The sequence below is a fragment of the Pelmatolapia mariae genome, linkage group LG20, assembly GCF_036321145.2.
Source record: "Pelmatolapia mariae isolate MD_Pm_ZW linkage group LG20, Pm_UMD_F_2, whole genome shotgun sequence".
Taxonomy (NCBI): Eukaryota; Metazoa; Chordata; class Actinopteri; order Cichliformes; family Cichlidae; genus Pelmatolapia; species Pelmatolapia mariae.
The window spans coordinates 6,015,778-6,041,896 of record NC_086244.1 but is presented as its reverse complement, the minus strand read 5'-3'; the positions used below and the strand labels follow the sequence as shown (position 1 = coordinate 6,041,896).

Here is a 26,119-nt window from a genome sequence, read left to right as displayed (position 1 = left end):
AGTTGGCAGTTCGTCTTGTAACCGGAAGGTTGCCGGTTCGAGCCCCGGCTCGGACAGTCTCGGTCGTTGTGTCGTTGGGCAAGACACTTCACCTACCGCCTCCTGGTGATGGCCAGAGGGGCCGATGGCGCGATATGGCAGCCTCACTTCTGTCAGTCTGCCCCAGGGCAGCTGTGGCTACAACTGTAGCTTGTCTTCACCAGTGTGTGAGAGTGAATGAATAGTGGAATTGTAAAGCGCTTTAAGGGCCCGAAAAGCGCTATATAAATGCAATCCATTATTATTATATGATTCATTTTCATTTAAATCTACACTAGTCTCTGTTTTATATTAAAAGATGCAAGCGGCACCGAAATTAACCAGAGTTCAAAATCTACTTTTTCACTTCTCTGTGTACTATAAATAGAACACACAGCTTCTGTTTCCATCCTGAAACTAAAAACCTGCTGTGCATCATCATCTTCTGCTTTAATATGTGATTGCTGTCATTGTGTTTTTGTCTTTTCTCCTCAATTCAGTCAATTTGTTATTTTTATTTTCCCAGATTGGTCTCAGTGAAATCGATCGTCCAGTCTCCTCATGTGAAGACTCGACCTACCAAAGCCTCAATACAGCGAGCAGACCAAACCTACTCTAAACTCAGACAAAATAACCAGTTTTCAGACATGAACTCCTGTCAAACTGAATGACTGCATGAGCATACCAGTCATTTTTCTCCCATTGCTTCCATCTTTTAACCCAGTATCGTGACAAAACATGTAATAGACATGCTGGTCCACCATGTACATTTTACACTTTGCCCCTTACAAAACATGAAATGGACACACATGCAGAAGTTGCAGTAACAGCAGAGGGAGATTTATTTCAAGCCAACATGAAAATAATCATCGGAAAGCCTTTAAATAAATGTTATTAACACATTTACATGTATATACATATTAGCCACCTAGCTTAACTGTTTCTGATGATTAAGGACGAATGTACTTTGTCCTCACTACCGACTTCATGGCTTTACATATATTACTCCCCCTGCTGGTAATGCAACTTCTGCATTCATGTCCATTTCATTTGTTGAAGAGGTAAAGCGTGCTATGGACACTGTCGACTGACGTGTCTGTTACACGTTTTGCCGTGATATCAGTTTGATCCTTTAGCCACAGTGTCAATGAATGACGTACATGGATCTACAGTCTGCCCAAGTCACCTATTAGAAGGTCTACTTTTTAATTAAAATAAAAGTCATTTCAAAGTTTCTGAACTATTTGGAATCACTCGTCTCATTCTTTGTTTAAAACATGTTGTCATGACACATTTGTGTGTTAGGACAACTGTGGACCCAAATGCAGGACTCAGCAGACAGACTTAAACTCAAAACACAGCATTATTAGCAAACAAATGGCAAACTTAACAACACATACAGCTGAGTAAAACAGGAGCAAACAGACTGAAAACTAACACTGACAGAGAGAAGGGAGAAGACACAACATGAGGGGAGATCACAACAAGGGAGTGAAGGAAACTAAAGGCTTAAATACACAAGAGGTGATCAGGGAGATGGAACTCACAGGAACACAGGTGAACTAAATCTGACAAACAAGACAGAGGATGCAAAACTGAATGTACGGGCAGGAGACGGGGGACTAACAAAATAAAACAGGAAGGAACACGCTGAGACTGAGACATGGCATTTGGACTGGGGATAAACAGACATGGAGACATGACAGACTGGGGAGACAAAAGGATGAAACACAGAGATGAATGTCTTGAGATATATTAACTACAGAAGACAGGGAACACAGATAGGCACAAAAAATAAACAAAAAGAGACCACACAGACATGAACACAATGGGGAGACCAGAGGTAAAACAAAACAGAGACACTGGAGACATAAGACAGGGACGAAACTAACAGACTGGACACAAAAGGACAAGAAATCAAGAAATATAAATAACAAACTCATAGACAACAGCGTGTAACATATTCAGGAAGTAGAAGCTAAATTAACTTATAACTTTCAAAGATACATAATTACATAATTTCCTTAGGTACTAATAAAGCATTCTCATTCTGATTCTGATATAAATAAGTCCAGAATAAAACTGAAAATATTGAATCAAAGACTCGGGACCATGACAGGTGTAGGCTAATTTTTTTTTTCATTGTCAGTATCTAGCTCTTTTCATTTCCATGTATCTGATGTATTGCTACTTTTTGAGTTTGCACCTACACCCTCAGCACACACTTCCAAATGTCTTGTTGTTTACAGTTTGGATAACTTTCTCAATAAAAAAATAGGTACCCACCTTGTGTCAAAATTTGATTGATGACCCTAGCCTTGACCTTTTGACCCCACCGGAAGTACTCCGGAAGTGTGTAATATGATCCCTAAGCGTGACGAATTGCATCCGGAGAGGGGAGGGGGGAACTCCGGAAGTGTGTAATATGATCCATAAGGGCGACACCTGTTGCGAGAAAAAAAAGTTTTTCCCCTTAGAGGGAGGGGGGGTCTGTGGAGGGAGGAGAATAAAAACAGAGAGGGCAGCGCACTATGCACAGACACAAGATGGATCCTTTCATTCTGCAGCCCTGCGTTCCTCTGTACTTGGACGGGGAAGAGATCTGCTCTCCCGAGGCCGTAAGCATGGGAGGCAGCAGCGGCGAGTGGTTTTCGTCGATTATCAGCGACACCCCCGTCACCGTCTACAGTAACAGATCAGAAGCAACCGATGCTCCGCGGAAAGAAGGGAGAAATAAGAACATCTTCATGTTCCGCAGCCAGATACCGGCTCCGAGGAGCTTGCGGGGAGAATGGACTCTGCCTATTGAGGGCTGTGGAAAGTGGGGCTACGTCTTCAAATACGAGCTGGGAGAGCTTTGGCTCTATCAGCTTAATGAAGGAGAAAACTTGATGGAATCGAGCAACCTTGTGAAGCTGACTTCCGGTGACTGGGCCGTGCTGAAGCTGCTGGTTGCGCTGACTATCGGAGAGGCTAACGAGGATTTTCCTATTCCAGAAGAGGAAAATGTTACTCCTAAAAGACGCCGGAGAGAGGTGGATAATCCCCCTCCCCCTCCTCCTCCTTCTGACTCAGCGGGAGAATCCTCTGCAGAGGATGGTGAGAATGATGAAATAGAGGTTGATCCTCCTGCTGCTGCTGCTGCTGAGAATGATGGGGATTCCACCGTTGAAATAGAGGTTGATCCCCCTGCCGCTGCTGAGAATGATGAGGATGAAATAGAGGTTGATCCTCCTCTTCCTCGCCTCCCTGTTGAAAAAACTCCAGAAAAATATGTCCCCGTTGAAATGCCTGATTCCTCCTCGGATGAGGACGATGATTCTTCATCTGATGAGGATGATAATCCGATAATCTGAGCTTTTGAAAATCCCCGCCCATCTGGACCACGCCCCCCTTCCTTTTGTTTTAAAAAGGAAGCCCGCGGTCGTTCAAAAAGCCTTTTTTAGCTCGGAGTTTTTTTCACCGCTACGGCGTCTCTCCAGCAGCGGCAGGTTTGAAAAAGAATTGTAATATCCTTCCTCACTTGCAGCATCCTTACGATCCACTCTTTGGCGGGTAAAACCATCATGCTGCGAAATAAACCGCAGTCGGGGTTGAATTTCTCCATGACGAAAATGTCAGGCGCATCAGACTCATCCGTTGAGCGCAGGCTGGCCCGCAGTCTCCATCTCCCCGTGGCTGTGGTTCCTGAAGACCAGACGGTTGACAAGATTATTTTAGTCTTGGCTAGTTCTCCGTCCTTGAAGCGCATGCCCCCGTTCCGGGGAGGAGGAATATCCTCTTCTTCTTCTTCTTCCAAAGCCTTTTCTGGAGCTGGGGGGATGTTTTCTTTATTCCCATCCACTGAAGCAGGGGGATCGTCTCCTTTCTCCTCTTTTTCTGGAGCTGGGGGGACATCCTCTTCTTCATCTTCTGAAAGGTTTTCAGCCAGGGGCTGATCTTCTTCTTCGGTAATGATGTGGAGAGGATTATCATCCTCATCGGATGAAGAATCATTGTCCTCATCCCAGGAGGAATCAGGCATTTCAACGGGGACATATTTTTCTGGAGTTTTTTCAACAGGGAGGCGAGGAAGAGGAGGATCAACCTCTATTTCATCCTCATCATTCTCAGCAGCGGCAGGGGGATCAACCTCTATTTCAACGGTGGAATCCCCATCATTCTCAGCAGCAGCAGCAGCAGGAGGATCAACCTCTATTTCATCATTCTCACCATCCTCTGCAGAGGATTCTCCCGCTGAGTCAGAAGGAGAAGGAGGAGGGGGAGGGGGATTATCCACCTCTCTCCGGCGTCTTTTAGGAGTAACATTTTCCTCTTCTGGAATAGGAAAATCCTCGTTAGCCTCTCCGATAGTCAGCGCAACCAGCAGCTTCAGCATGGCCCAGTCACCGGAAGTCAGCTTCACAAGGTTGCTCGATTCCATCAAGTTTTCTCCTTCATTAAGCTGATAGAGCCAAAGCTCTCCCAGCTCGTATTTGAAGACGTAGCCCCACTTTCCACAGCCCTCAATAGGCAGAGTCCATTCTCCCCGCAAGCTCCTCGGAGCCGGTATCTGGCTGCGGAACATGAAGATGTTCTTATTTCTCCCTTCTTTCCGCGGAGCATCGGTTGCTTCTGATCTGTTACTGTAGACGGTGACGGGGGTGTCGCTGATAATCGACGAAAACCACTCGCCGCTGCTGCCTCCCATGCTTACGGCCTCGGGAGAGCAGATCTCTTCCCCGTCCAAGTACAGAGGAACGCAGGGCTGCAGAATGAAAGGATCCATCTTGTGTCTGTGCATAGTGCGCTGCCCTCTCTGTTTTTATTCTCCTCCCTCCACAGACCCCCCCTCCCTCTAAGGGGGAAAACTTTTTTTTCTCACAACAGGTGTCGCAACAGGTGTCGCCCTTATAGATCATATTACACACTTCCGGAGTTCCCCCCTCCCCTCTCCGGATGCAATTCGTCACGCTTAGGGATCATATTACACACTTCCGGAGTACTTCCGGTGGGGTCAAAAGGTCAAGGCTAGGGTCATCAATCAAATTTTGACACAAGGTGGGTACCTATTTTTTTTTCTCAATATTGAAAAGATAAACGACGTGCCGGACATTTTCTGATGAGAGCGAAAAGAATCAAACAATTAAGTCACTAGATAGGTGTACTTAATCATGTGGCAGGTGAACACAGCTTTGTATTAAACTTTTTTTTTTTGACAGGAAGCCCCTCAGTGATGAGCTTTCTGTCAGTGTCACTGCTCCTTCAGTAGGTGAGTTGCAGATGGATCTCACTGCTTTATACAATGAAACTGCAGCCAGTTAAATAAGATTAATTAACTCCAAACTCTGTTTTGGAAGACAAAAAAAAAGTTTCAAGAAAACTAAACCATAAATAAATGGACAAAAAAAAAAAAACCCTGTGAAAGCAGAGGAGTGTGGGTTTGAGGGAGGGACCACAACAAGAAGCGAAAGTTAGAAGTTCCTGGTTTGCAAACGCAGAAGAAAGAGAAGCAGCATTAACCATTAAGCCGTCAGAACCTCGAGATGAAACTCTGTCACATTTTGATCTGCTTCATCTTCCTCTGTGAGTAAAATCTTATTTCTTATTCATAAAGATGTTTGAAGCTTTTACACTACATCAGAAATAGTGCTGAAAGCAGAAGCCAAGGTTGTCTGTGAGTCAATGTCCACCACTGTTCTCACAGAGCAGATAAAAGCCTGCATTCATACTGGTAAAGGTTTAACATTCAATGGAAATGACAGAATTATAGTGTAGTTTGTTGAGATGAAGACATACCCCGCCCCCTCGAGTTGACAGGTGTGCCAAGGCAGGTATCCCCGACAGAATTAGTTTCCCTTACGTCGGAGCATTCGGTGTGGACGGAGAGCGGATCCAATTGACTCCGCCTCCATTACATTACCGTTTAGTTTGTTGGATGATTTCAATAAACCAAGGATATTTTGACTGATAATTATTTGTATCCTTCTCTAACTGTACTGTATAAAGACCTAAAATGTCCAAAATTTCAGAAGTAATAAGTCATTATTAAAGGTGTTTGTGATCTAAAAGCCCAGTGCGCACTCCCGACGCAGGGGAAACAAATTCTGTCGGGGGTACCGACCTTGACACGTCACCTGGTTAGCAGCTGCTTTCAGACCGACAGCAGCTCGTTTGTGTTCAGAGTGCTGCTTCCTTCTTTTCCAAACCACTAAACCACATTTAGAGCTTGTAAGGAAACAACCTTATCATTGAGTTCAGGAGGAACAGTACAGCTTTAATGTTAACGAAATGAAAACTCTGAATATTAAGTAACTATTTCAAAAACCTCCAAGCAGATCAAGATCTTAATACAAACAAATAAGATGTCAGTTTTCAGGCTTTTAACTGAGCTGTTCTTCAGCAGATGGCTTGTACCGATGTCAGGAAGAACCAGGATGATTTTGTTCAAATGAAAAATACAAAGAGAGTGAATTTAAATGAACTACTTTTAATTGTTTTGTTCAATTAGAGAGAATAATCATCTGTTTCAGTTTAATTTAATACAATATTTAAAATCAAATGCAGTGTTTATAGGAAGTTGGTAACTGATTGTTCATATTTTCTACAGACCAGCAGGATGGAAACACTGGACTTGCCAACGCTGAAACTCTCGTCTATGAAGGAGTGGAAGGAGGAAACATCACAGTCGAATGTAAATTTTATTTCCCAGGAAGTAAGACATTGTTCTGCAAAGACAAATGTGAAAAAGGAAACGTTCTCATTGAAACAGCTGATTACACAGCTCAGAGCGGCAGATACAGCATCAAATTTGTAAAAAAGAATGTACTGTCAAAGGATATTGTGTACGTGAGCATCACACAGCTGAACAAGTCTGATTCAGGATGGTACAGGTGCACACTGGACAGAAGTTTACAACCATGTGATTTTCAGCTTGTCATCACAGGAGGTGAGTAAAAAAATCTTATTCATGTCTCTGAAGATGTGAACTTCTCACTGAGTTACTTTTCTTTCAAATAACCTACATGTGTCATATTTACACTACAAGTTTAGTTTAATTAGTTCTGCTGTAAACACACATTAACCCCTATTACTGACATGCAGACAGAAAACCTGCTTCAAGTAGGATTGTGATTATTCCGATTTTTCCTTGTTCACAGCTTCAAACATTTCAACACCTCATCAGCCTTTATCAACATCAACGTTTCTCCTGTTGACCTCCACAACAACAACAACAACAACACAGCATTTGAACTTCAGTTCAGGAAGCTTCACAGCTTCATCAGCCTCCTCTGAAGTCTCCAGACAGCCTCAAACAGCTGCAGGTTCAGGTACATCGTATATGCATGTGTGTGTGGGTGTGAGTGTGGATCCGTCACTGTGTTTATCAAAAAAATACAAACCTCATTCATATTTATTAATGACACATCAGCAGATGTGGAAGAAGCAGTCTGATTTATTCCTATAACAGCCACATTGGAGAAATACACAACTCAGAAGTAAAAGATAAAAGTATTTAAATTAAAATAGATTTAAAGTATCAAAAGTGAAATTTCCAGATTCACTGCATGATGAGGTATATTATTTTTGTTTATTTAAACATTTTTCTTGTTATTCAATCTTATTGTACCCTCATTATAGTTTAAATGAAATTTATATAATTCTTTAATTGAGTATGTTTTGTAATATTAAGCTACGGAAGTGAAGTTATAAAATAAATGTACTGCAGTAAAGATCAGACAGAGGAGGCCATTTACATAAAAAGGGAAAGACCAACTCTGAATTGAGGAGGGGGCCTAAGGGTACATCTGTCACCATCTTACAATGCTGTGATTGCAGCCATTCCCCAAATCTCTGTGAATGGTACTCATGGCCATTGATCAGTGGTTGTTGATCAATGGTCAATGGGATTTTATCAATGGGTATTCAGTGGGCTGGTTTCAGTCATTGTGCAAATGTACTGTTTATAACATTGGGGAAACCTGCAGTCAGCTGAGACTGAAGAAGTCAATTGGATGAGTGACGAAACTAAAACACTAAAAAAACTACGTCCAGATGAACAGAATTAACCTCTGGGGATTTACTTAAAAACTTACCACCAATGCACACTAAAACTGAGTGAAACATGGCTGACTTCTTCGGAGTGTCACTACATGAGGTCTTGATGACAGACAAACATGTGATCAATCAGTATTTGAGTTCAGTTGTTTCTCAGGTTTCTTTCTATTAATTTATGTAAGAATCATTGTAACAGTCACACAGGATCAAGTAAATATTTCAGCTCTGTGGTCTCAGACATTATTGTGTAAATTCCTACAAGTAACAGTAAAACAGATACAGGGAAGCGTCATGTGAGTTAGTTTTTATTGAATATTTTAACAAAAATGCAGATACACGTGACAAAAACCTTTGTTTAAAAAATGTTTCACGTCATGTTGGATCGCCATAAAAATAATTTTATTCAAAAGGAAATGTAACTCACAGTATCTCTGTTTTTGTCGTACTTCTGTCTTGTGGCTCAAGAGTTGGGAGTTCGCCTTGTAATCGGAAGGTTGCCGGTTCGAGCCCCGGCTTGGACAGTCTCGGTCGTTGTGTCCTTGGGCAAGACACTTCACCTGTTGCCTACTGGTGGTGGTCAGAGGGCCCGGTGGCGCCAGTGTCCGGCAGCCTCGCCTCTGTCAATGCGCCCCAGGGCAGCTGTGGCTACAATGTAGCTTACCATCACCTGTGTGTGAATGGGTGGATGACTGGTTGTGTAAAGCGCTTTGGGGTCCTTAGGGACTAGTAAAGCGCTATACAAATACAGGCCATTTACTATTTTTTTTTTATCTGTGGTTGGTTGAATGACTGAGACTTTATTTCAAAAATGCATTTATTACATATCACATATTTAGAGTGTAACAGTATAAAATCTGTTCTATTACATTGCAGATAAGCTGCTTCATGTGATTCTGATTCTGGTCGCTATGATCACCATCTTATCAGCAGCTTTGCTCATTTTCTACAAGAACAGGAAGAATAAACCAAAAGGTGAGCCTGTAGTAAACAAATTCATTTCTTCAGTCCACAACATGACCGGGATGCAGGTTCATTTCCTGGAGATTAACTCTAAACTTAATGTTAAGCCAAACCTTTATAATATATTGTGTAATATTTATTATGGGGACTTTTTATTGCAAAATGTGAAAGTGTAAATAACTTTATGCTTTAATAATAAAAGTAACAGGAAAATCTGAAAGGAATCGAAAGCACTGTGACACGGTTATTGGTTGCAGTTTATTTCAAATCAATCATTGTTTAATCTCTTCACTACTTTTTCCTCATACTGTTCAGTTCTTTGAGTTCTGTTACTGTGTGACTTAATGTAACATAAATACAGATGTTTAATTTGTGCATGTTTGCATGTTTTTCAGGACCTCCTATGATGACTGAACATGCTGATATCACACAGGTGGGTATTAGGAGTTATGAGTGACCTGAGCTTCATTACTACTTGATTAGGATCAATCAGCCAGTTTGTTCTCTTTCTCCAGGCCAACTGGCTTTATGGAAACATCACAGGGGATGAAACTCAGAACAGTGTAACTCCTGTGCGGGTGTTTTCAGTTTATGACTACCCCGAAGGCTCGCAACCAGATGGAGTTGAAAACCAAGAGCTCTACAGCCTCGTCACCGCTCCTCAGAACACAGTAAATAAAATCATGGTTTGATTTTAAACTCTGGCATCAGAAACAATGATCGGTGCAGCATTTTGGGCAGTAAAGTAATTCACTAGTTGTCTGGATCCATCTGTTATACTCTCTCTTATATTATAATGATTTACTGTTTGCAAAAAGTTGCTGGTTTGATTCCAGGCAGAAACAGAAATTGCTTCAGGAAGAGCAGCAGATGTAAAACTAAATCGGAACTCTAAAAAACTCTAAATCAAACCATGCAGAGCTGCCAGCTGTGGTGAAGCCTTGTGACAAATCAGCAGCATAAATGACCAATGACAGTTAAAACAGTGCAGTGATGAATCCTTTGTTAAAACAGCAGAGTGGTGATGGTATCAATTTCTTTAGTATAAGTAAAATGGATTTCTATGTTTTAATCACTCCTACTTTATCAACAAGATGAAGGTAAACTTTTTTTTTAAAGTTCAGAAACAAAATTAGTCTATTTTTTTAATCTACATGTACAAATATTATCTTCTTTCTGGTAGTAGCTCTAAATGTTCATGTAATTACAAATTCATTTTAAGATTCTGAAGCTTGATGTCACCTTTTTATTCCAGGCTAAAGATGACATGAATGATGCTGATTACACTGAAGTGGATTTTCCCCAAATTCCTTCCTCCAACAGCGCCCCCTGTGGTAATATATGTGACACTGTCTACTGTACACCTGCGATTTATGCCAATCACACCAACGTTGGTTCACCTCCTCTGTACTCTACTGTTGAAATACATTAGTTCTAATGCTGTGGATGGCACCTCAGTAGTCAGCAGGTGAACATAATTAGCCTTGGATAATTGCCATTTTTACGATAGCTACTCATTATTTAGCTTAAAAGATAACTAATTCACTTTTTTTCAAACTATAGTATTTCCCAATAATGTTATTGTCATAATTGATAGACAATTACATAAAATCATAATGAAATAAACTGCAGCATCCCGTAAATGTCTGTTGGATGGTTAGGCATGGCATTTAGCTTTTCAGTTTTCAGCAGTTAGCCTGTTAGGAAAAAGCTGTGCAGAATGATAGATTAACCAGCAAGCAGGCTCTCCATTATGGAACGCCAGGACTGCCATATATGGAACGCAGTCCTGGCGTTCCATATCCATACTCCATGGAGGGAAGTTGCTAAATGTAGTTAGCAACTAACCAGGTGGCTAATTTCACATGTAAGTTTAACTGGTTAGATTTTAACCTAACTAAGTAGACCTTTTTTCTGAAAGCAAACAAAACTAAAACTGACAAGTGAAATAATATGAAAGACTTTTAAATGTCTTTTAAATGTGCTATACAAATAAAGCTGAGTTGACTTGACATGAAGAAAAAGTTATGAAGCTTTGGAAAGCTTGAAAATGTCTAAAGATGCTTACTAATAGCATTAATCTCACTACAAAGTGAATTTTCTTTTACCAGCATAGCTAACTAGTGCTAGCTAGCATTAGCCAGTACCATTCCGGCCACCTTTTTGTTCAAATATGGCCACTTGTGTTTACAGAAAAGAGAATAATGCATCATTAAAGACCTCAAAAAGCTGGTCCAACTTTTTATTTAAAAATATACTCTCTGTGAAGTTTTCTCTGTCTGTTACTCGATATAATCCAGAAATGTTTGCCAACAGTCTATACTGAGAAGGATATTCTAACAACTTTACTGAATGCAGTGTGATATCCCATATGGTAAAGATATATATAAATCTTCTAAAGTTTGTATCTGTCTTGTGTGAAACTTGTATGAAAAGCATACAAGAGTGAAAACAGATATAAGATCCCTTGAGAAATTATATAAATGAAACTTGTATGTTTTGGATACTTACTAAAACAATATATAAAAGTAATGAGAAAGTGGACACTTTCATGAGTAAATCATATAAGTTTTTACTATTTCTTTTCCATATGGGATGAAACTAAGTCCAGCTCATTTCCTCTGATCTCTTCAGTCACAGATCATTTTATTGCAGGTTCACACAAAAAATTGAGGGATGAATTTAAATGTCATGTTATGTTGTGTTTTTCCACATGTATCCCATGTATGGATAAATGTCAGTGATGGATGTCTCTTATAATAGCAGCAGTAGTTCTGAGAAGATCTCTTTAAGACCTTTAAGACCTTTAATATAAAATGAAATGAGAGCTGGTTGGAATGAAATTCTACAAACTGTTTAATAGATACTGGCCACAAATATAAGGTCCCAACAGTGTAACCATAAAACTTCTTATTTATGTCATTTTAAATTGAAAATCATGAATGTACTGAAGTTACTGTATTTAACAAATTTTATTTTGTTAAATTAAAAACAATATTATTATATTCATTTAAGCTATTGCATTTGCATATATATGTATATGTTTTATATCTGTTATTTATGTTTCACTGTGCTCAGCATTACAGTATTTTTTAGGATGCAGTAAACTGTAAAACAATAATACTGTTTAAATAACTGAACTGTAATAAATCAACTTTGTCTTGTGATCTGAGGTCGACAGAGATTGAAGTTTACTGCCTCTACATCACAGCTAAGAGCTTTAACAGTTTTAATATCCAACCTTATGTGATTAAAAATGATCAGAGGAAACTGTTTCCTGATAATAAACCATTTCTATTCTTAATCAAAGCTAAATCAAAATATAAATTTGATCAATATGTAAATGAGAAATGTAGTTTAAGTCGTAGAAATGAGTGTTATAATCTCTGAGAATTGTGTCACCGACTCTTTAGAAAAGTTATTAAGTATTGTCATTGTTAAACACAGAACCATGATTTATATGTGGTTTTACTGATAGTTAACACAGTCAGACAGAGAGAAGGGATAAGGTGTGGGTGGATAATTAAATGTCAGCACCTTGATTGGATGGCTAAAATGTGAAGATGTGACATCCAGTGAAGTAAGGGGGAGAAAGGGTGAGCAGGTATAAAAGTGGGATGAAGAAGAGATTCTGAGTTCTTCCCTTTTGTCTTCTGTGAGATGAGCAGTTCAGATGATTGGATCTAAGAAGTTCACAGTTCAAATTCCAGCAGCGATGCTCGAGGGGAAACTGCAGTCCAACCTGTAAATGTAGTTTTGTATTTTTTGGCTTTTCATCTGCTCATTTTTGCCTATTTAGTTGATTCAAAATGGATTTTCACTGCCCAGCGGCTTTCCTGTTGGGTGATTATTATCAACTCAGAACATGAGGATAAGTGCATCTTCAGATCCAGGTGTGCTCATCCTTTCTCCAACCTCTCCTCACCAAAGATAAGAGCAAAATCAGCATTAGCTCAGGTAGATAAGTGAGTAGTAAGATAGTAAAAATCATCAATTAAACTATTAGATTTCTTTTTTGCTCTTGCCAAATTTCTTGAATAAAACTTCTTGCAATTAATGTCTAAATTGTGGGCATTCACTTTCTAACCTTTTATGAAAAAGTAAAGGTAGAAATCTGAGTATTATTCATTATTAGCTCACACAGCTCTTACAGGTTACCAGGTCAAGACTTTATAATCAAAGAACAGAACCAGACTACCTGTATAGGAGTTTTTTGTGCCACACAGTTGGCACCCGACGTGCTGGGTCATTGAACCCAAGTCAATAGTTGGCACCTGGACAGTTTTTGGACACTGAATCTGTGATCCTGAAGATCCACATTTGGATTAGAGAAGAACATTTTGGACATTGACGATCTTCCTGGGCTCTAACTGATTAACCCATAAAGCTCATACTCAGAGACATGTTTTTTTAGTGAAAAAAAAACATGAAGATTGGCAAGTTTAACATTCTAGATCTAGATGCAGTAACTATCATCGAAGTAAATATTAGAAATAACAGACTAAATACAACATGTGACAGGTTTAAAGAAATAATGAGACACTGCAAGTAAACAGAGAGAGGATGAAGGTCAGGTGACAGCATAAAAGCTGCACAAAGTCAGTATCACACAGAAGATGATTTAGGAAGCTCATGTGTTGTTTCTTCTCTCAAGCCGAGTGTTATTTTCACTTTGTTGAAGTGTTTGAACATATTTCTGACTCCCTCAGTTCTGCTGTTTGCTGCAAAGCTTTACTTCCTTTTATGTAGATACAGTTTAAATATATGACTCTGCTGAGAAGTATCTCAGTACAAATTGTTCCTTCTTCACCATATTTCCAAAAACAAGAAAAGAAATTTCCCTTTAAAGCAATAACAGGAAGTTTTCTTTTTTTTTTTTATTTATCTACAGACATCATAAGAAATACATCTATAAAGAGCAGGACAAAGTTTTATTGCTTTATCTGCAAATTATGAAATTTTTTGCTAATCAAAATGTTGCCGGTTATTAGTGCAGTCAGTCAAAGTGAACATCAGGTCCATTACATTGTACATGGTGCTGTAGGTATAGCCCAGACCAGGGGCATCGAACTCCAGGCCTTGAGGGCCAGTGTCCTGCAGGTTTTAGATCTCACCCTGGATAAACACACCTGAATCAAATGATTAGTTCCTTGCCAGGCCTCTGGAGAACTTCAAGACATGTTGAGGAGGTAATTTAACCATTTAAATGAGCTGTGTTGGATCATGGACACGTCTAAAACCTGCAGGACACCGGCCCTCGAGGCCTGGAGTTCGACACCTGTGGCCCAGACTGATAGGTACAGTAATTTATGATGTAAAATAAATGTAGACTTGACCCTGACTTTAGTATATATGTACATATATGTATGTGTATATATATATATATATATATATATATATATATATATATATATATATATATATATATATATATATATATATATATACACTACTCAAGTACTAGTTTACATCCTGTATATAGTGCAGAACCAGCTGAGCTCAGTGAGTATGAAGTGTTTCTGCAGCCTCCTGTCATTGAAGGCTATAAAAATAATACACCCACAAGAAATACTCTGCTATAAATCTTCCACTGGTGTGCTGACATCAGACTTTACCACAGTGACAAACACCCTGTTTGAGCCTCAGTTTGGTTAAATATCTGTAGCTTTGTGATACAGTGAAAACAAAAACATTAAGTGAAATGTGTTTCTAAGGTAGTTCATAAGCCAAAAGTTTCAGGAGCTGTGATGTTAATAGTGCAGAAAAAGAAAAGAGGAAGTCCGTAGCCACAGCGAGTTTCTTCTGTGAACGTGGGAAATGCATTTGCGCTTTGTCTAAACGAGAAGGCCGTGGTTTAGTGCCCAGAAATGAGTCATCACCGGGCTGTGCTAAGTGTTAAAAGTTGAAGTGATGACTATTAAAGAACTCTAACAAAACTGTAACTAAAGACAATATTTTTGTGGTTTAATAATGCAGTCTATAAAGTATCAGAAGCTATCCTGTGTTTAACACCAAACAGTCAAATACTGATATTCACTCTATAAACTGCAGTGTTAGATCTTCATTTCTGTTCCTGTTATTAACCAGGTCAGTCTGGTCTGTGGTTTGCAGCCTAAGAACAGGCAGAGTTTCCTTTGTAAAAACTGAAAAACTGTCTTCCTTTCTGAGACGACCCTAAAGGGAAAAGAGTGTGTAATTAGAACAACTGCAATAAGACAGGGTTGAATTCCTCAGGGTGAGACGATATTTAACTGCAGACCATTACATTGTCTTGGGACACAGTGTTGATGTTTCTTAAAGTAGCAAACTAACTGCAGAAGGAAAGTAATTTAACTGGATGTCACAGCAGCAGAGACAGTCACACCAGTGTTTGTCTCATCTACTTTAGAGGGTTTGGTGTACTAACAATAACCCCCATCGCAGCTTTGTTCAAGAGGATCTCTGCTCTCTCTGAACGGCATGAAATGAGGGCAGAGAATTCAAAATACAGAAAACGGGTTTGAAGCACGATACATGATGTGACGGGCGAGGCAAATTTTACCACAATGTGGTGTAACTTACATCAATGAGATGTTTGACTTCCTGTTTCTTTATGTCACCGCTGATCAGCTAATATGATACATACAGCTGAAACCAACACCAATAATGTAACATCTGTCTGCTGAGTGACTATTGTAATTTGGTCACCACAATTTTCTCATAGAGCCTTCATAAAACAATATATAAAACACTGTGTGTAATACATGAAAGAATCAGATGTGCTCCACAGAGGTTAGCCGTTTATTGTTTTATATATTGTAGGTCGGTGGTTTAATAATGACCAGCACAAGGTGATAAAACTTGTTGGCTCTGATTTCGAACTTTTCAACCACAGCGAGGAAATATTTTAATAAAACATTTATCAGCTACAGCTCATCTTACAAACAGGAAACACAGACTTGATTTTGATCACATTGTGGCATTCATTAGAAAAGAAAAACAGCATTTACCCAAATCTTCTTCTTCATTTTACTACTCACTTAAAAATCACTAAAATATCTCTTGACACCCCTGGTGCCACCCTCCACCATTCAAAAATGGTGCAGCTCATAGCGCAGAGCTGCTTTATTCCTTGTTTTCAATAGTGATGGATGCCTGTGATTGTGCCAGAGCACATTATGAATCAACACCATGGACATTTAGATTTCAGCACAGTTGATTGTTCCACTCTGAAAATGGAATTAAGGCGAGTGTTATTAACTCTCTGTGGTTGACGGACGTCGCACCTCCAAAGCACGACAGATATAAGCTGACATAGCAACAGGCTGCTTTCTGAAGCTTGTATTGAAAAAGGGTTCGTTACTCGAAGGTTTTCGACACAGTCCTCTTTGGTGACATCCGGTGGCCAAAAATATGAAGCGCAGAGCAAATTAAAATGAACTGCTTTATTGTGACTGTCCATTCTACCTGAGCTGATATCGGAATATCGCTGTGGTGCTTTGAACATGTATTTTTGGGGTGTAAAAAATAATGTTATGTCTATTTGTTTAATAAATAATTTTAATGAATAAACCTGTGACATGACGTGTTCTCCCTTTGCTTGTGACTTCTTGACATTTGTGGACATAATAGATAAAAATACATCATATATAATAATGTGCAACCACAGGTGGGAAGTAACAAAGTACAAATACTTTGTTACTGTAGTTAAGTACAATTTTCAGTTATTTTTATTACTTTGACTCCCTAAGTTTTCAAAACAGGTTTTTCACTTTTGGTTTAAGACATTTGGGTCAAAGTATTATTTTGTTACTGCCAGCTTTCAAACATCAAATCAATTTGAGCCTGAACAGAAGCGTGAAAGGTAATCTTGTTCGATGTTGCACAAAAAGAAATGATGTGTGCAAAGTCAGGGGTTAAAAGTAGGAAGGTATTTTGTTGTTGTTGTTTTTTTGTTCTGTTTTTGTTTTGGCCTCAACACTGGAACGACTGCAGATGTCCATAGGTTGCGGTTAAGGTATTTCAGCATCTGACTAGCGTTACAAAAGAGGAGCGAGCATAAAGGGAGTGACTTTTTTTTAAGTGTCACAGTGTCAGGTAATTTCAAATGCAGTGTTTCAGTCAGCTCAACAAACATCAGCAAACACACAAACTGTTTGTGGAGTTTGTCTCACAGTGTGTTGCTAGCTAAAGGTCCAGCTGCTGTATTTCACATGTAGAAAAACTAAAGAGCTAACTTCACTCAGAGATGAAGAAAGATAAGAAAGACAGGAGAGGAAGAAGAGAACTTAGTTTTAAAGGGAAGGACTCCTCATATAAAGCTTACATGTAAGTCCTCATGTTTTTAAATGTTGGGTCTGTGCATGTGACATTATGTTTTTTCAATATATATATTATGGTGCAAAACAAACTGAGGTAGATTAACTGTGTTATTTAAAGGCTGAATGAAAATCCTCAGTAGGTTAGTGCAGGATCTGTACTGTGATGGACTTAAAGAACAGTGTGTGATTGGTGCACAGTGGCTGTGGTTTCATGGTCAGAGTAAGGTTGTATCAAGTTTAGCAGAGATGAATTTGAAGTTAAGCTCATAATGCGTAGATTCATCCACTGAGTTCCAGTTTCATACAAACTTTATACCATCTAAAAAAATACAGGATAAACAGTGTAGAGGATGCAAATTAGGCAGGACAACTCATGAAACATCTGCTCACATCCACAAAGAGCAGCAGGTCGGCTGATCACAGCCTGTGCACTAAGAAAATCCTTCTTTCAGTAGAAATGATTGTGAGTTATGACTCTTTTCCTCTCACTGAGCCATTACAACCAATTTTAGGGTTCCCCACCTGCTGAATCCACTTTAACCCCTGACTACATGTAACTGCCCCTAAAAGTTTATGTTTGGTGTAGAATAAAGAGCCATGCTCCAGCTGATGTTTAACCAGTAATTTAATCCCATCTTCACCAGCAAACACAGATAATGTGTCAGCAAAATTAAATTACAACCCAAATAAAAACATACACACAAAGTAAAATACACAAACATGCCGCATGCGCCTTTCTACCACACATTCAGGAGCAATTGCAGTCCATGTTGTCTTTCTCCACAAGTTACAGCTGACAATAAAGCTAAAAATAAAGCTGACTTTGACTTTGACTGGCTTGTTTTCTGGCTTGAGACATGTGTGTCTTAATTGAACATCTGTCCAAACCATGCGCACCTGAAAGCGCAATACTCAGGCCCACCAGAAGGTGGCAACAATACAACATAGGAATGACAATAAATACCTAGTTTTGAACAACATAATCACATCTTACTGGGAGCGCTACATATTTTCCTGTTTAGAGGAGTCACCCTCTACAATGAAGGCAACAGAAAATGGATATATAGCCTTTATTTTCCTTCTTTTTCGTCAGATTCAAGCTGAGTATAATTATGTCTGTGAAGGTTCTCATCCAGGTCATCGTAGTCAAAGGAGTTAGCAAAGAAAAGCGTCTGGACTTCTTAAAGTTGCTTGAAGACGTTTCACCTCTCATCCGAGAAGCTTCTTCAGTTCTAAGGTCAAATGGCCGAGAGTCCCAGATTTAAACCCAGTGGGAGTATCCCCCCAAAGAGGGACAAAGGACCCCCTGGTGATCCTCTAATCACATGAGCCAAGGTGTGAAAGCGGGTGTGGGACCTAATCAGCCAGGGTTTCGGGTGAGCTCATTGTGAAACCTGGCCCCACCTTGTCGTGTGAATTCCTGAGGTCAGATGGCCCAGGATGTGAGTGGGCATTAGACTGAGTGGGACAGACTTAACAACGTGGTGTATGCTGTACAGTGCAGCGAGGAATGCCCAGACCTCTACATTGGAGAGACCAAACAGCCACTTCACAAGCGCATGGCACAACATAGAAGAGCCACCTCCACAGGACAAGACTCAGCAGTCCATCTGCATCTTAAGGATAAAGGTCACTCTTTCGAGGATGCCAATGTTCACATTTTGGACAGAGAGGACAGATGGTTTGAAAGAGGAGTGAAAGAGGCCATCTATGTCCACTATGAGCGACCATCTTTGAACAGAGGCGGTGGTTTACGACACCAACTGTCTGCCATCTATAATCCAGTTTTGAGTTCCCTTCCCAGACGCCTTAATGCCCACTCACATCCTGGGCCATCTGACCTCAGGAATTCACACGACAAGGTGGGGCCAGGTTTCACAATGAGCTCACCCGAAACCCTGGCTGATTAGGTCCCACACACGCTTTCACACCTTGGCTCATGTGATTAGAGGATCACCAGGGGGTCCTTTGTCCCTCTTTGGGGGGATACTCCCACTGGGTTTAAATCTGGGACTCTCGGCCATTTGACCTTAGAACTGAAGAAGCTTCTCGGATGAGAGGTGAAACGTCTTCAAGCAACTTTAAGAAGTCCAGACGCTTTTCTTTGCTAACTCCTTTGACTGAGTATAATTAGAATTTCAAAAAGTTAGACTAAAGTTGTCGGGGGCTTGGTCTGTGATCCAGCATTTTGAGTTTATTTTGTATTTTGCATGTTTTATTGGAAATATGTTAAGTTCTTGTGTTGTTATTATTAGTTAGGATTTAGCTGAGTTTTATTCTAGTTTTGTTTCATCTGTCTCCTGATTTATGGATCTTTTCTTGTCCTCCATGTAGTCTGTCTTGTCTCAGTGTTTTACTTTCAGTTTTTCCCGTGTGTTAGTCTCTCCCCATGTTTCATGTTCTAGTTGTCAAGCCTGTGCTGTCATGTCTAAGTCTCTCTGTGTATCCGGTTTTATTTTGAAGAGTATGCTGTTTCAATCTTCAACTTGTGGCGTCACTATTATTTGTGTCAGCTGTGTCTCCCCAGCTGTTTCTACTTCCCTCATTACCCTCCTGTGTATTTCACCTGTGCTTGTGTTTTTTTTTTCTTTTCTTTGTTTGTATCAGCCGTAATAAAGGCTCGCTTTTTGTTTGATCAACAGTTCATTTCTCCTGTGTCTGCTTTTGGGTCTGCCCCACAAACATACCGGTGTTTGCCGCCGTGACAAAAGTTTGTGTTCCCATCTAGTAATATTATTTTATCATTATGCTATTATATCACAAGGTTCAGTTAGCTTTGCACCAAAACAGAAACATCCTCCAAATGCTGTACTTTTGCAAACCTTGTGTACAACACACTCTTATAATACAATGGGAGTATGCTTGTGCTTTGAGATCCCTGCCTCCACGTGGTTATGTAAATTGGCCAGTGTACAGGTAAACACACACACACACACATACATATATATATATATATATATATATATATATATATATATATATATATGTCTATTTCAACCTTTTTTGCGCCACAGACTGGATTTTGTCCGACAGTATTTTCATGGACCGGCCTTTAAGGTGTCACAACAAAATAAAACCAGTGACGGTACCAAAACAAAAAACATTTATTCATAACGTGCAGGAAAAGACCCAGGGGGACCGAGTTAAGGATAAAAACAAGGCCCAATTCTCGTGGCCCGGTACCGCTCCATGACCCAGGGGTTGGGGGCTACTGGTCTATTTCTTTTGTATGTTTTTGACCTGGGGGTAGAATTGCTTATAAATGGGTAAAATAAAAATAGAACATATATAAGGTTATTCTGTTTGGTCAGAGTTTTTTCAGATAAAAACAACACAATATGAAAAATAAATTAGCTTAAAATAATCTAAAAAGAATAAATAAAAAATAAACGCCTGGTAAATATTTCCTTTTCCTGCATTACTGTGTTTAAGTTTGGACAGAGACTTGATGAACTTCTGAACATTAAAAGATTCAGTTTGTGACACACAACTTAAAATAGAAGTCTTAAATAAATAGACATTTTAATCTGCATCGTCTGATAAATGAAATACTAAAAATTATTCTGTTTGATCTGATGAAATTCGAGGACAGACAACATTAGTCAACTAGTCTAGTTATAAAATAGTCTAGTTTATATCCTATAATTGTAGTTTAATAAACCTCATACAGTTGGTTTCTTTAGAACCTGAATGAATCTCTGAAAATCAAAAAAATTAAGTTATGAGAGGAAACAGGAAACTTAAATAAAGAAACATTATTGCAATAAAAAAAAGTATTTGTGTGTGCGTGTGTGTGAGTTTTGAAGGCGTGACCTCATCATTAAGAGAAGTAAGAAGTTCCTGGTTTGCAGTAAAGAAGAAGAGAAGCAGCATTAAACCATCAGAGCTCTGAGATGAAACACACTTTGGTCTGCTTCATCTTCCTCAGTGAGTAAATTCTCTTCTTATTTCTGTCACTTTCTCTCTTCTAAGTCTTATTTACCTCCACTTTATTGTCATTTGTATGTAATCAGCTGGCTTTACAACTTGCTTCACTTCTTTGTTCTCTCTCATACAAATTATTTCTTTCTGTGGTTAAACTGAGTGTTTGGGAAAGAGTCACTTAAACATGCAGCTCATAGAAAGGACACTTTTTAATATTTATAAAAAGATAAAACCCTGAAATATAAACATGCGTCAAATTTAAATGTTTACACAAACTTCTGCTTTTGCATGACTGCATTGTGCAAATCACCTTTAGTCTCACACCACTTCGATCGCCAGAAATGACTTTTTGAATTTTATTGTACATTTAATGTGCAATCAAATATTTTTTTTCTCTATCCTTCTGAACTACTTAGTAGAGCTCCTGAAACAACACTGAATTATTGTTTATTTCATATACTAAAGAGGAAAAACACAGTGACAACCATCTGTCTTAGTTTAACATATAAGAAGATGGTAACTTATGATTGTTCATCCTTTCAGCAGCACTTCAGGATGGAAACACTGGTTTGGTCAAAGCACAAACTCTCACCCACAGAGCAGAGGAAGGAGGAAACATCACAGTTGCATGCAACTTTTATTTCTCAGGAAGCAGGAAACTCTTCTGTAAGGAAAAATGTGAAAAAGGAAACATTCTTGTGGAAACATCTGATGATGCAGCTCAGAACGGCAGATACAGCATTAAATATGTAAAAACAGACACTCTGTCATATATTATGTATGTGAGCATCACACAGCTGAATCAGTCTGACTCAGGACGGTACAGGTGCTCTTTGGACAGAGTCTTGTTGACAGATGGAAACGATGATTTTGAGCTGATTGTCACAGAAGGTGAGTTTCTGCTAACAGTCGTGTTTGTCTTTGAAGGTGTGACAGAAGTTTCACGTCTCAAAGGCAGCTACTTTTCTTTCAAATCACCTACAGATGTTATATTTATCTGAAACATCAAGTTTCATCAGTTCTGCTGTCAAACAGCCCAGAACCACGTCAGTCACATGCAGATATATAAACTGCTTCAAGTGGTCTTATTATGACTCTGATGCTTTCATTGTTCACAGCTTCAACCACTTCAACACCAAACGGGACTCTGAGACCTTTTTCAGCTTCAGTGTTTCTCTCATCAGCCTCCACACCACCAACAACACAGAGTTTAAGCTCAACTTCAGGAATCCCCACACCTTCATCAACGACGATGTCACCAAAAATGGAAATAACACAGAGTTTAAGCTCAAGTTCAGGAAGTTTCACATCTTCATCAGCCTCCACTGAAACCAAACATGCAAGATCAGGTACAATATATTGGGTTGCTGTCACTCAGGAGGTAGAGCAATGTCATCTACTAATTGGAAGGCCAGTCATTTGATCTCAAATTCCAGTGTGTTTATCAGAGTGTCACTGTTGGATAGAAAGCACAAAAGTGTTTGTCTAACAGGATGAATAAGGCAGGTCATATGAGTGCTCGAGTAAAAAAGGGCTTTGGGTTCATTCATGTGTTTTTATCACAGAACTACACAAGAATGACACATTAAAAGCTGTGGAAGGAGCACTCGGATAATTTAATGAATAATTAGAAGCAATAAATTGTTCTGTCATTCTTGATAAACAGTTTGTCAGGTAATGTTTGAGAAACTGTTTTCAGTCCAAAGATACGTTACTCTGTATGTACACAACTTTACTGCTAAATGAACAGACCTGGAGGCCACATGTTTACACTGTGAGTAAAAGAAATCTTCTCTGTTAAACTCCTGCAGATGTGCTGATTTATGTGGGTCTGATTCTGGTCGTTATGATCGTCGTCTTATCAGCAGCTCTGCTGATTTTCTACATGAAGAGGAGGACCACTAAACCCAGAGGTGAGGCTACAGGAAACACAGTTCACCATACTGATCCACATCCATTTCCTTGAGACTAAACCTAAACCTAATATAAGACTTTCTTGTCTTTTCTTTTTAACTAAAATGAAATAAAAAAAAGCACTTGCAACTGCTATAAATTACTTTTTTCATGTATGAATTTGTTTGTAAAAAGAGCACCGAATGTTTATTTATGACTCACAACAAAATCTGACTGACATGATTTTGATTCTTTATCAGTCATGTGTCTTATCTAACTGTAGTTCATTTGTAGTTCCTCATATTGTTCCTGAGTTTAGTTCCTCAGGTTCTTCTTCCTGTAATGTGCCTTAAAGACAGACGTTTATTGTCTGACCTGGATGTTTTTCAGGACCTCCTGTGGAAACAGACACACAGGTGGGTTTTAGGACCTGTGACACACATCAGCTTCATTATTGTTTGGTTTGTATCTGTCAGCTGGTTTGTTCTCCTCCTGCAGGTCGACAGGTTGTATGAAGATATTAGAAAGTGTGACATACCGAGCAGGTCACCTCCTGTAGAAGTGTCTTCAGTTTATGCCACCTCCAAAGACCCCCGTTCAGATGGAGTTGAAAATATAGACCTCTACAGCCTCGTCACCTCTCCTCAGAACAATGTAAGTAAAACTGTGGTCTTATTCTAAGCTGAGGTCATAAACCAGGTAACTGTTTGTGTAGTGAAGTAATTCATCTGTTTTCAGACACAAAGAGCCATGTTCCACTGAAGACTGAAGAAATACAAGTTCTTCCTCTGTGTTTGGAGCAGATAAAATCTTTTAAATTGAGAAAAAGATTCAAAAGAATCCCTTCTATATTGAAATTTGTATTTTTGAATAAATATCAGCTTCATACTCAGTGTGATTTAAAAAAAACACCTTCCTGGTGGAAAACAAGTCTATCAAAAGTTAAGGTTAATTAATCTGTATTTAATACAACTGTAAAACACTGTCCAGTAAAGAAAAAAGAAAAAGAAAAAAAAGCAGTCTAGTAAGTCCTTCGTTTGTGAACATTGTCATGTTCAGATTTTGTTACAAAGGTATTTTGAAAGGTGACTTCAGAGACTTTATGACAAAAATGTATTCTTGATTTTTGTTTTTTTCAGATGTGGGTTTTTTCAATTCAAATATTCAACATTATTTAATTTTAACAGTCTAATGTCTAATGTTTGATCTCACCTCTTTATCTCTTTAAGGCAGATAACCTCTGCTACACTGAAGTGCATTTTCCCCACATTCCTGTCACCAGCAGCGCCCCCTGTGGTGAAGCAACTGATGTTGTCTACTCGATGCCTCAGACCTGAGTACTGCCATCCACACCAGAGATGCTTCACCTCCTGTGTACTCTACTGTTTCCTCACTATGAATACATTAGTACTTTTTTTAAACCTGTCCTGTCCAGCAGCTGTAACAAGCGTAATGGTCTGAATGCTTTGTTGTGCCAAACATATTTGCTTTCCCAAGAGGGGCACTGTAGACTCTCTGTAGGCTCCTCTTTTTATGTTTTTGTTTTATCTATTTATTTTATTTTATTATTCATATTATTCTGTGTGTGGATATTATGTTGGAGCGGACAGGGTGTGAAGGTTGGATTGGCAAAAGATAGGTGAAGAAATTTAGAGGAATAGAAGAAGAAAAACGACAGAAAAACAAGAGAAAAATATGAGGGTGGGGGAAAAATTGAGGATGAAACAAGCAGACATGCTGGGTCTCCAACTGCTGCAGCTGTGACAAAGTACACAAACAATAGGCAACACCTGAAAGACAAAGCACATCGTGTGTGTGTGAGAGAGAGAACCAGAGAGAGAGAAGATGGGAGTGTGTATGATTGTTTGTCATGAAACGTACTGAAAAATACTTGAAAAATGAGGGTGAAGGCCAGGGAAAGACCCAAGAGACCCCAGCTATCTATAGCTCCCAAGAGATCTGAAGATCTGAATCCCAACAACCATACGTTCTATAGCCGAGGGAAGACAGAGGTCCCGGACGGAGTTCCTATAGCCAGCAGGCAACCAACCCCGCTGGCCACCCCAGCACAAGCCAAAGGCGAGACTCAATAACTACCCAACACCCAGCGGAGCCCCCACCGCATGACGAAGAGGCCCAAGCTAGCCCCGGACACACACAGCCATCCCCACACTCAGAAGTGTGGATGGACAGGTGCCTTCCCATAGCCAGCAGTGATCCCGGGACGCAGTCAACCAGTCCCCCAATCACCAGCCAGCCTCGGCATCAGGCAGGGTGTAGAAAATTACATGAGTACTTAAGGTATGGGTGAAACCTCAACTATCTCAGCGGGCAACAGCTCAGTACAAATGATGCTAAAGTTAGTTTATCTTTATTTATTTATTTACTTTTGACATATTTATAGCTTAACTGCACAGTTATATAGCCTCAGGTTAAAGTTCATTACAGCTGCTTATAATTTAGCTCAACAGATACAAAAAATGTTGCTATTATGATTTTGTAGGATAGATTCAGTGAAACCATTGCAGGAAACAGACTGCTATAATTTAAGGACATGTCATATAAGGAAGACAAAAAGTGAAGAGATGCAGTAATCTACACATTTTTAATGAAAATAAACATGAACATTGGCAGTTTTAACAGTGTATGGTTTTTATTTTCTTTTATAAAATATAAATATACAAATATTAAAATACACACATTTCCTTAACTTCTGCAGTGGAAGTATTTCGACTCAGCTTCTTCTAACAAAGGATATTGAAACAGAAAGCAACTGGACTTCTTTTGAAGCTCAGCAATGTTTTGAAGATGCTTCATTCAGGAGGCTTCTTCACTTCTAAAAACCAAGAGGTGGAGAATCCCAGGTGTTTGAATCCTAGTGGTCACTGGCCCACTATTGATCATGTGCCTCATCACATGAGCCAAGCTGTGAAAAAACATTTAGGGTGAAGACACTGTGATATATCATATGACCCACTGAGGTCACC

General features: G+C 39.4%; 2 protein-coding genes across 4 annotated transcripts; both read left to right on the top strand.

Annotated features, from left to right (window-relative positions):
* The first annotated feature begins 4,706 nt into the window (after positions 1-4,706).
* LOC134618362 (uncharacterized) lies at positions 4,707-10,667 on the top strand. The gene is made up of 9 exons (XM_063463727.1): positions 4,707-4,802; positions 5,033-5,058; positions 5,220-5,269; positions 6,608-6,946; positions 7,158-7,328; positions 8,929-9,027; positions 9,411-9,448; positions 9,531-9,686; positions 10,271-10,667. The coding sequence occupies exons 1-9, from the start codon at positions 4,707-4,709 to the stop codon at positions 10,445-10,447; spliced, it is 1,152 nt and encodes a 383-aa protein (XP_063319797.1). The 3' UTR covers positions 10,448-10,667.
* A 10,514-nt stretch (positions 10,668-21,181) lies between these two features.
* LOC134619057 (uncharacterized) lies at positions 21,182-25,716 on the top strand. Of its 3 annotated transcripts, none has more exons than XM_063464775.1 (7): positions 21,182-21,242; positions 21,783-22,130; positions 22,358-22,588; positions 23,051-23,152; positions 23,523-23,548; positions 23,631-23,786; positions 24,362-25,716. In XM_063464775.1, the coding sequence occupies exons 1-7, from the start codon at positions 21,209-21,211 to the stop codon at positions 24,467-24,469; spliced, it is 1,005 nt and encodes a 334-aa protein (XP_063320845.1). In that variant the 5' UTR covers positions 21,182-21,208; the 3' UTR covers positions 24,470-25,716. The 3 variants fall into 3 exon arrangements, with proteins under 3 accessions (XP_063320845.1, XP_063320849.1, XP_063320846.1); XM_063464776.1 differs by having other exon boundaries at positions 21,183-21,242; positions 21,786-22,130; XM_063464779.1 differs by lacking the exon at positions 22,358-22,588.
* Positions 25,717-26,119: the final 403 nt, after the last annotated feature.

Excerpts from the sequence above, each read along its gene's own strand:
- LOC134618362 (XM_063463727.1), top strand. The coding sequence starts at position 4,707 with ATGCTTACGGCCTCGGGAGAGCAGATCTCTTCCCCGTCCAAGTACAGA. Across the intron at positions 4,803-5,032 it reads CCATCTTGTGTCTGTGCATA|GGTCATCAATCAAATTTTGA; the intron begins GTGCGCTGCCCT and ends GGTCAAGGCTAG. Across the intron at positions 5,270-6,607 it reads TGTCACTGCTCCTTCAGTAG|ACCAGCAGGATGGAAACACT; the intron begins GTGAGTTGCAGA and ends TATTTTCTACAG.
- LOC134619057 (XM_063464775.1), top strand. The coding sequence starts at position 21,209 with ATGAAACACACTTTGGTCTGCTTCATCTTCCTCA. Across the intron at positions 22,131-22,357 it reads TGAGCTGATTGTCACAGAAG|CTTCAACCACTTCAACACCA; the intron begins GTGAGTTTCTGC and ends CATTGTTCACAG. Across the intron at positions 23,787-24,361 it reads TCACCTCTCCTCAGAACAAT|GCAGATAACCTCTGCTACAC; the intron begins GTAAGTAAAACT and ends TATCTCTTTAAG.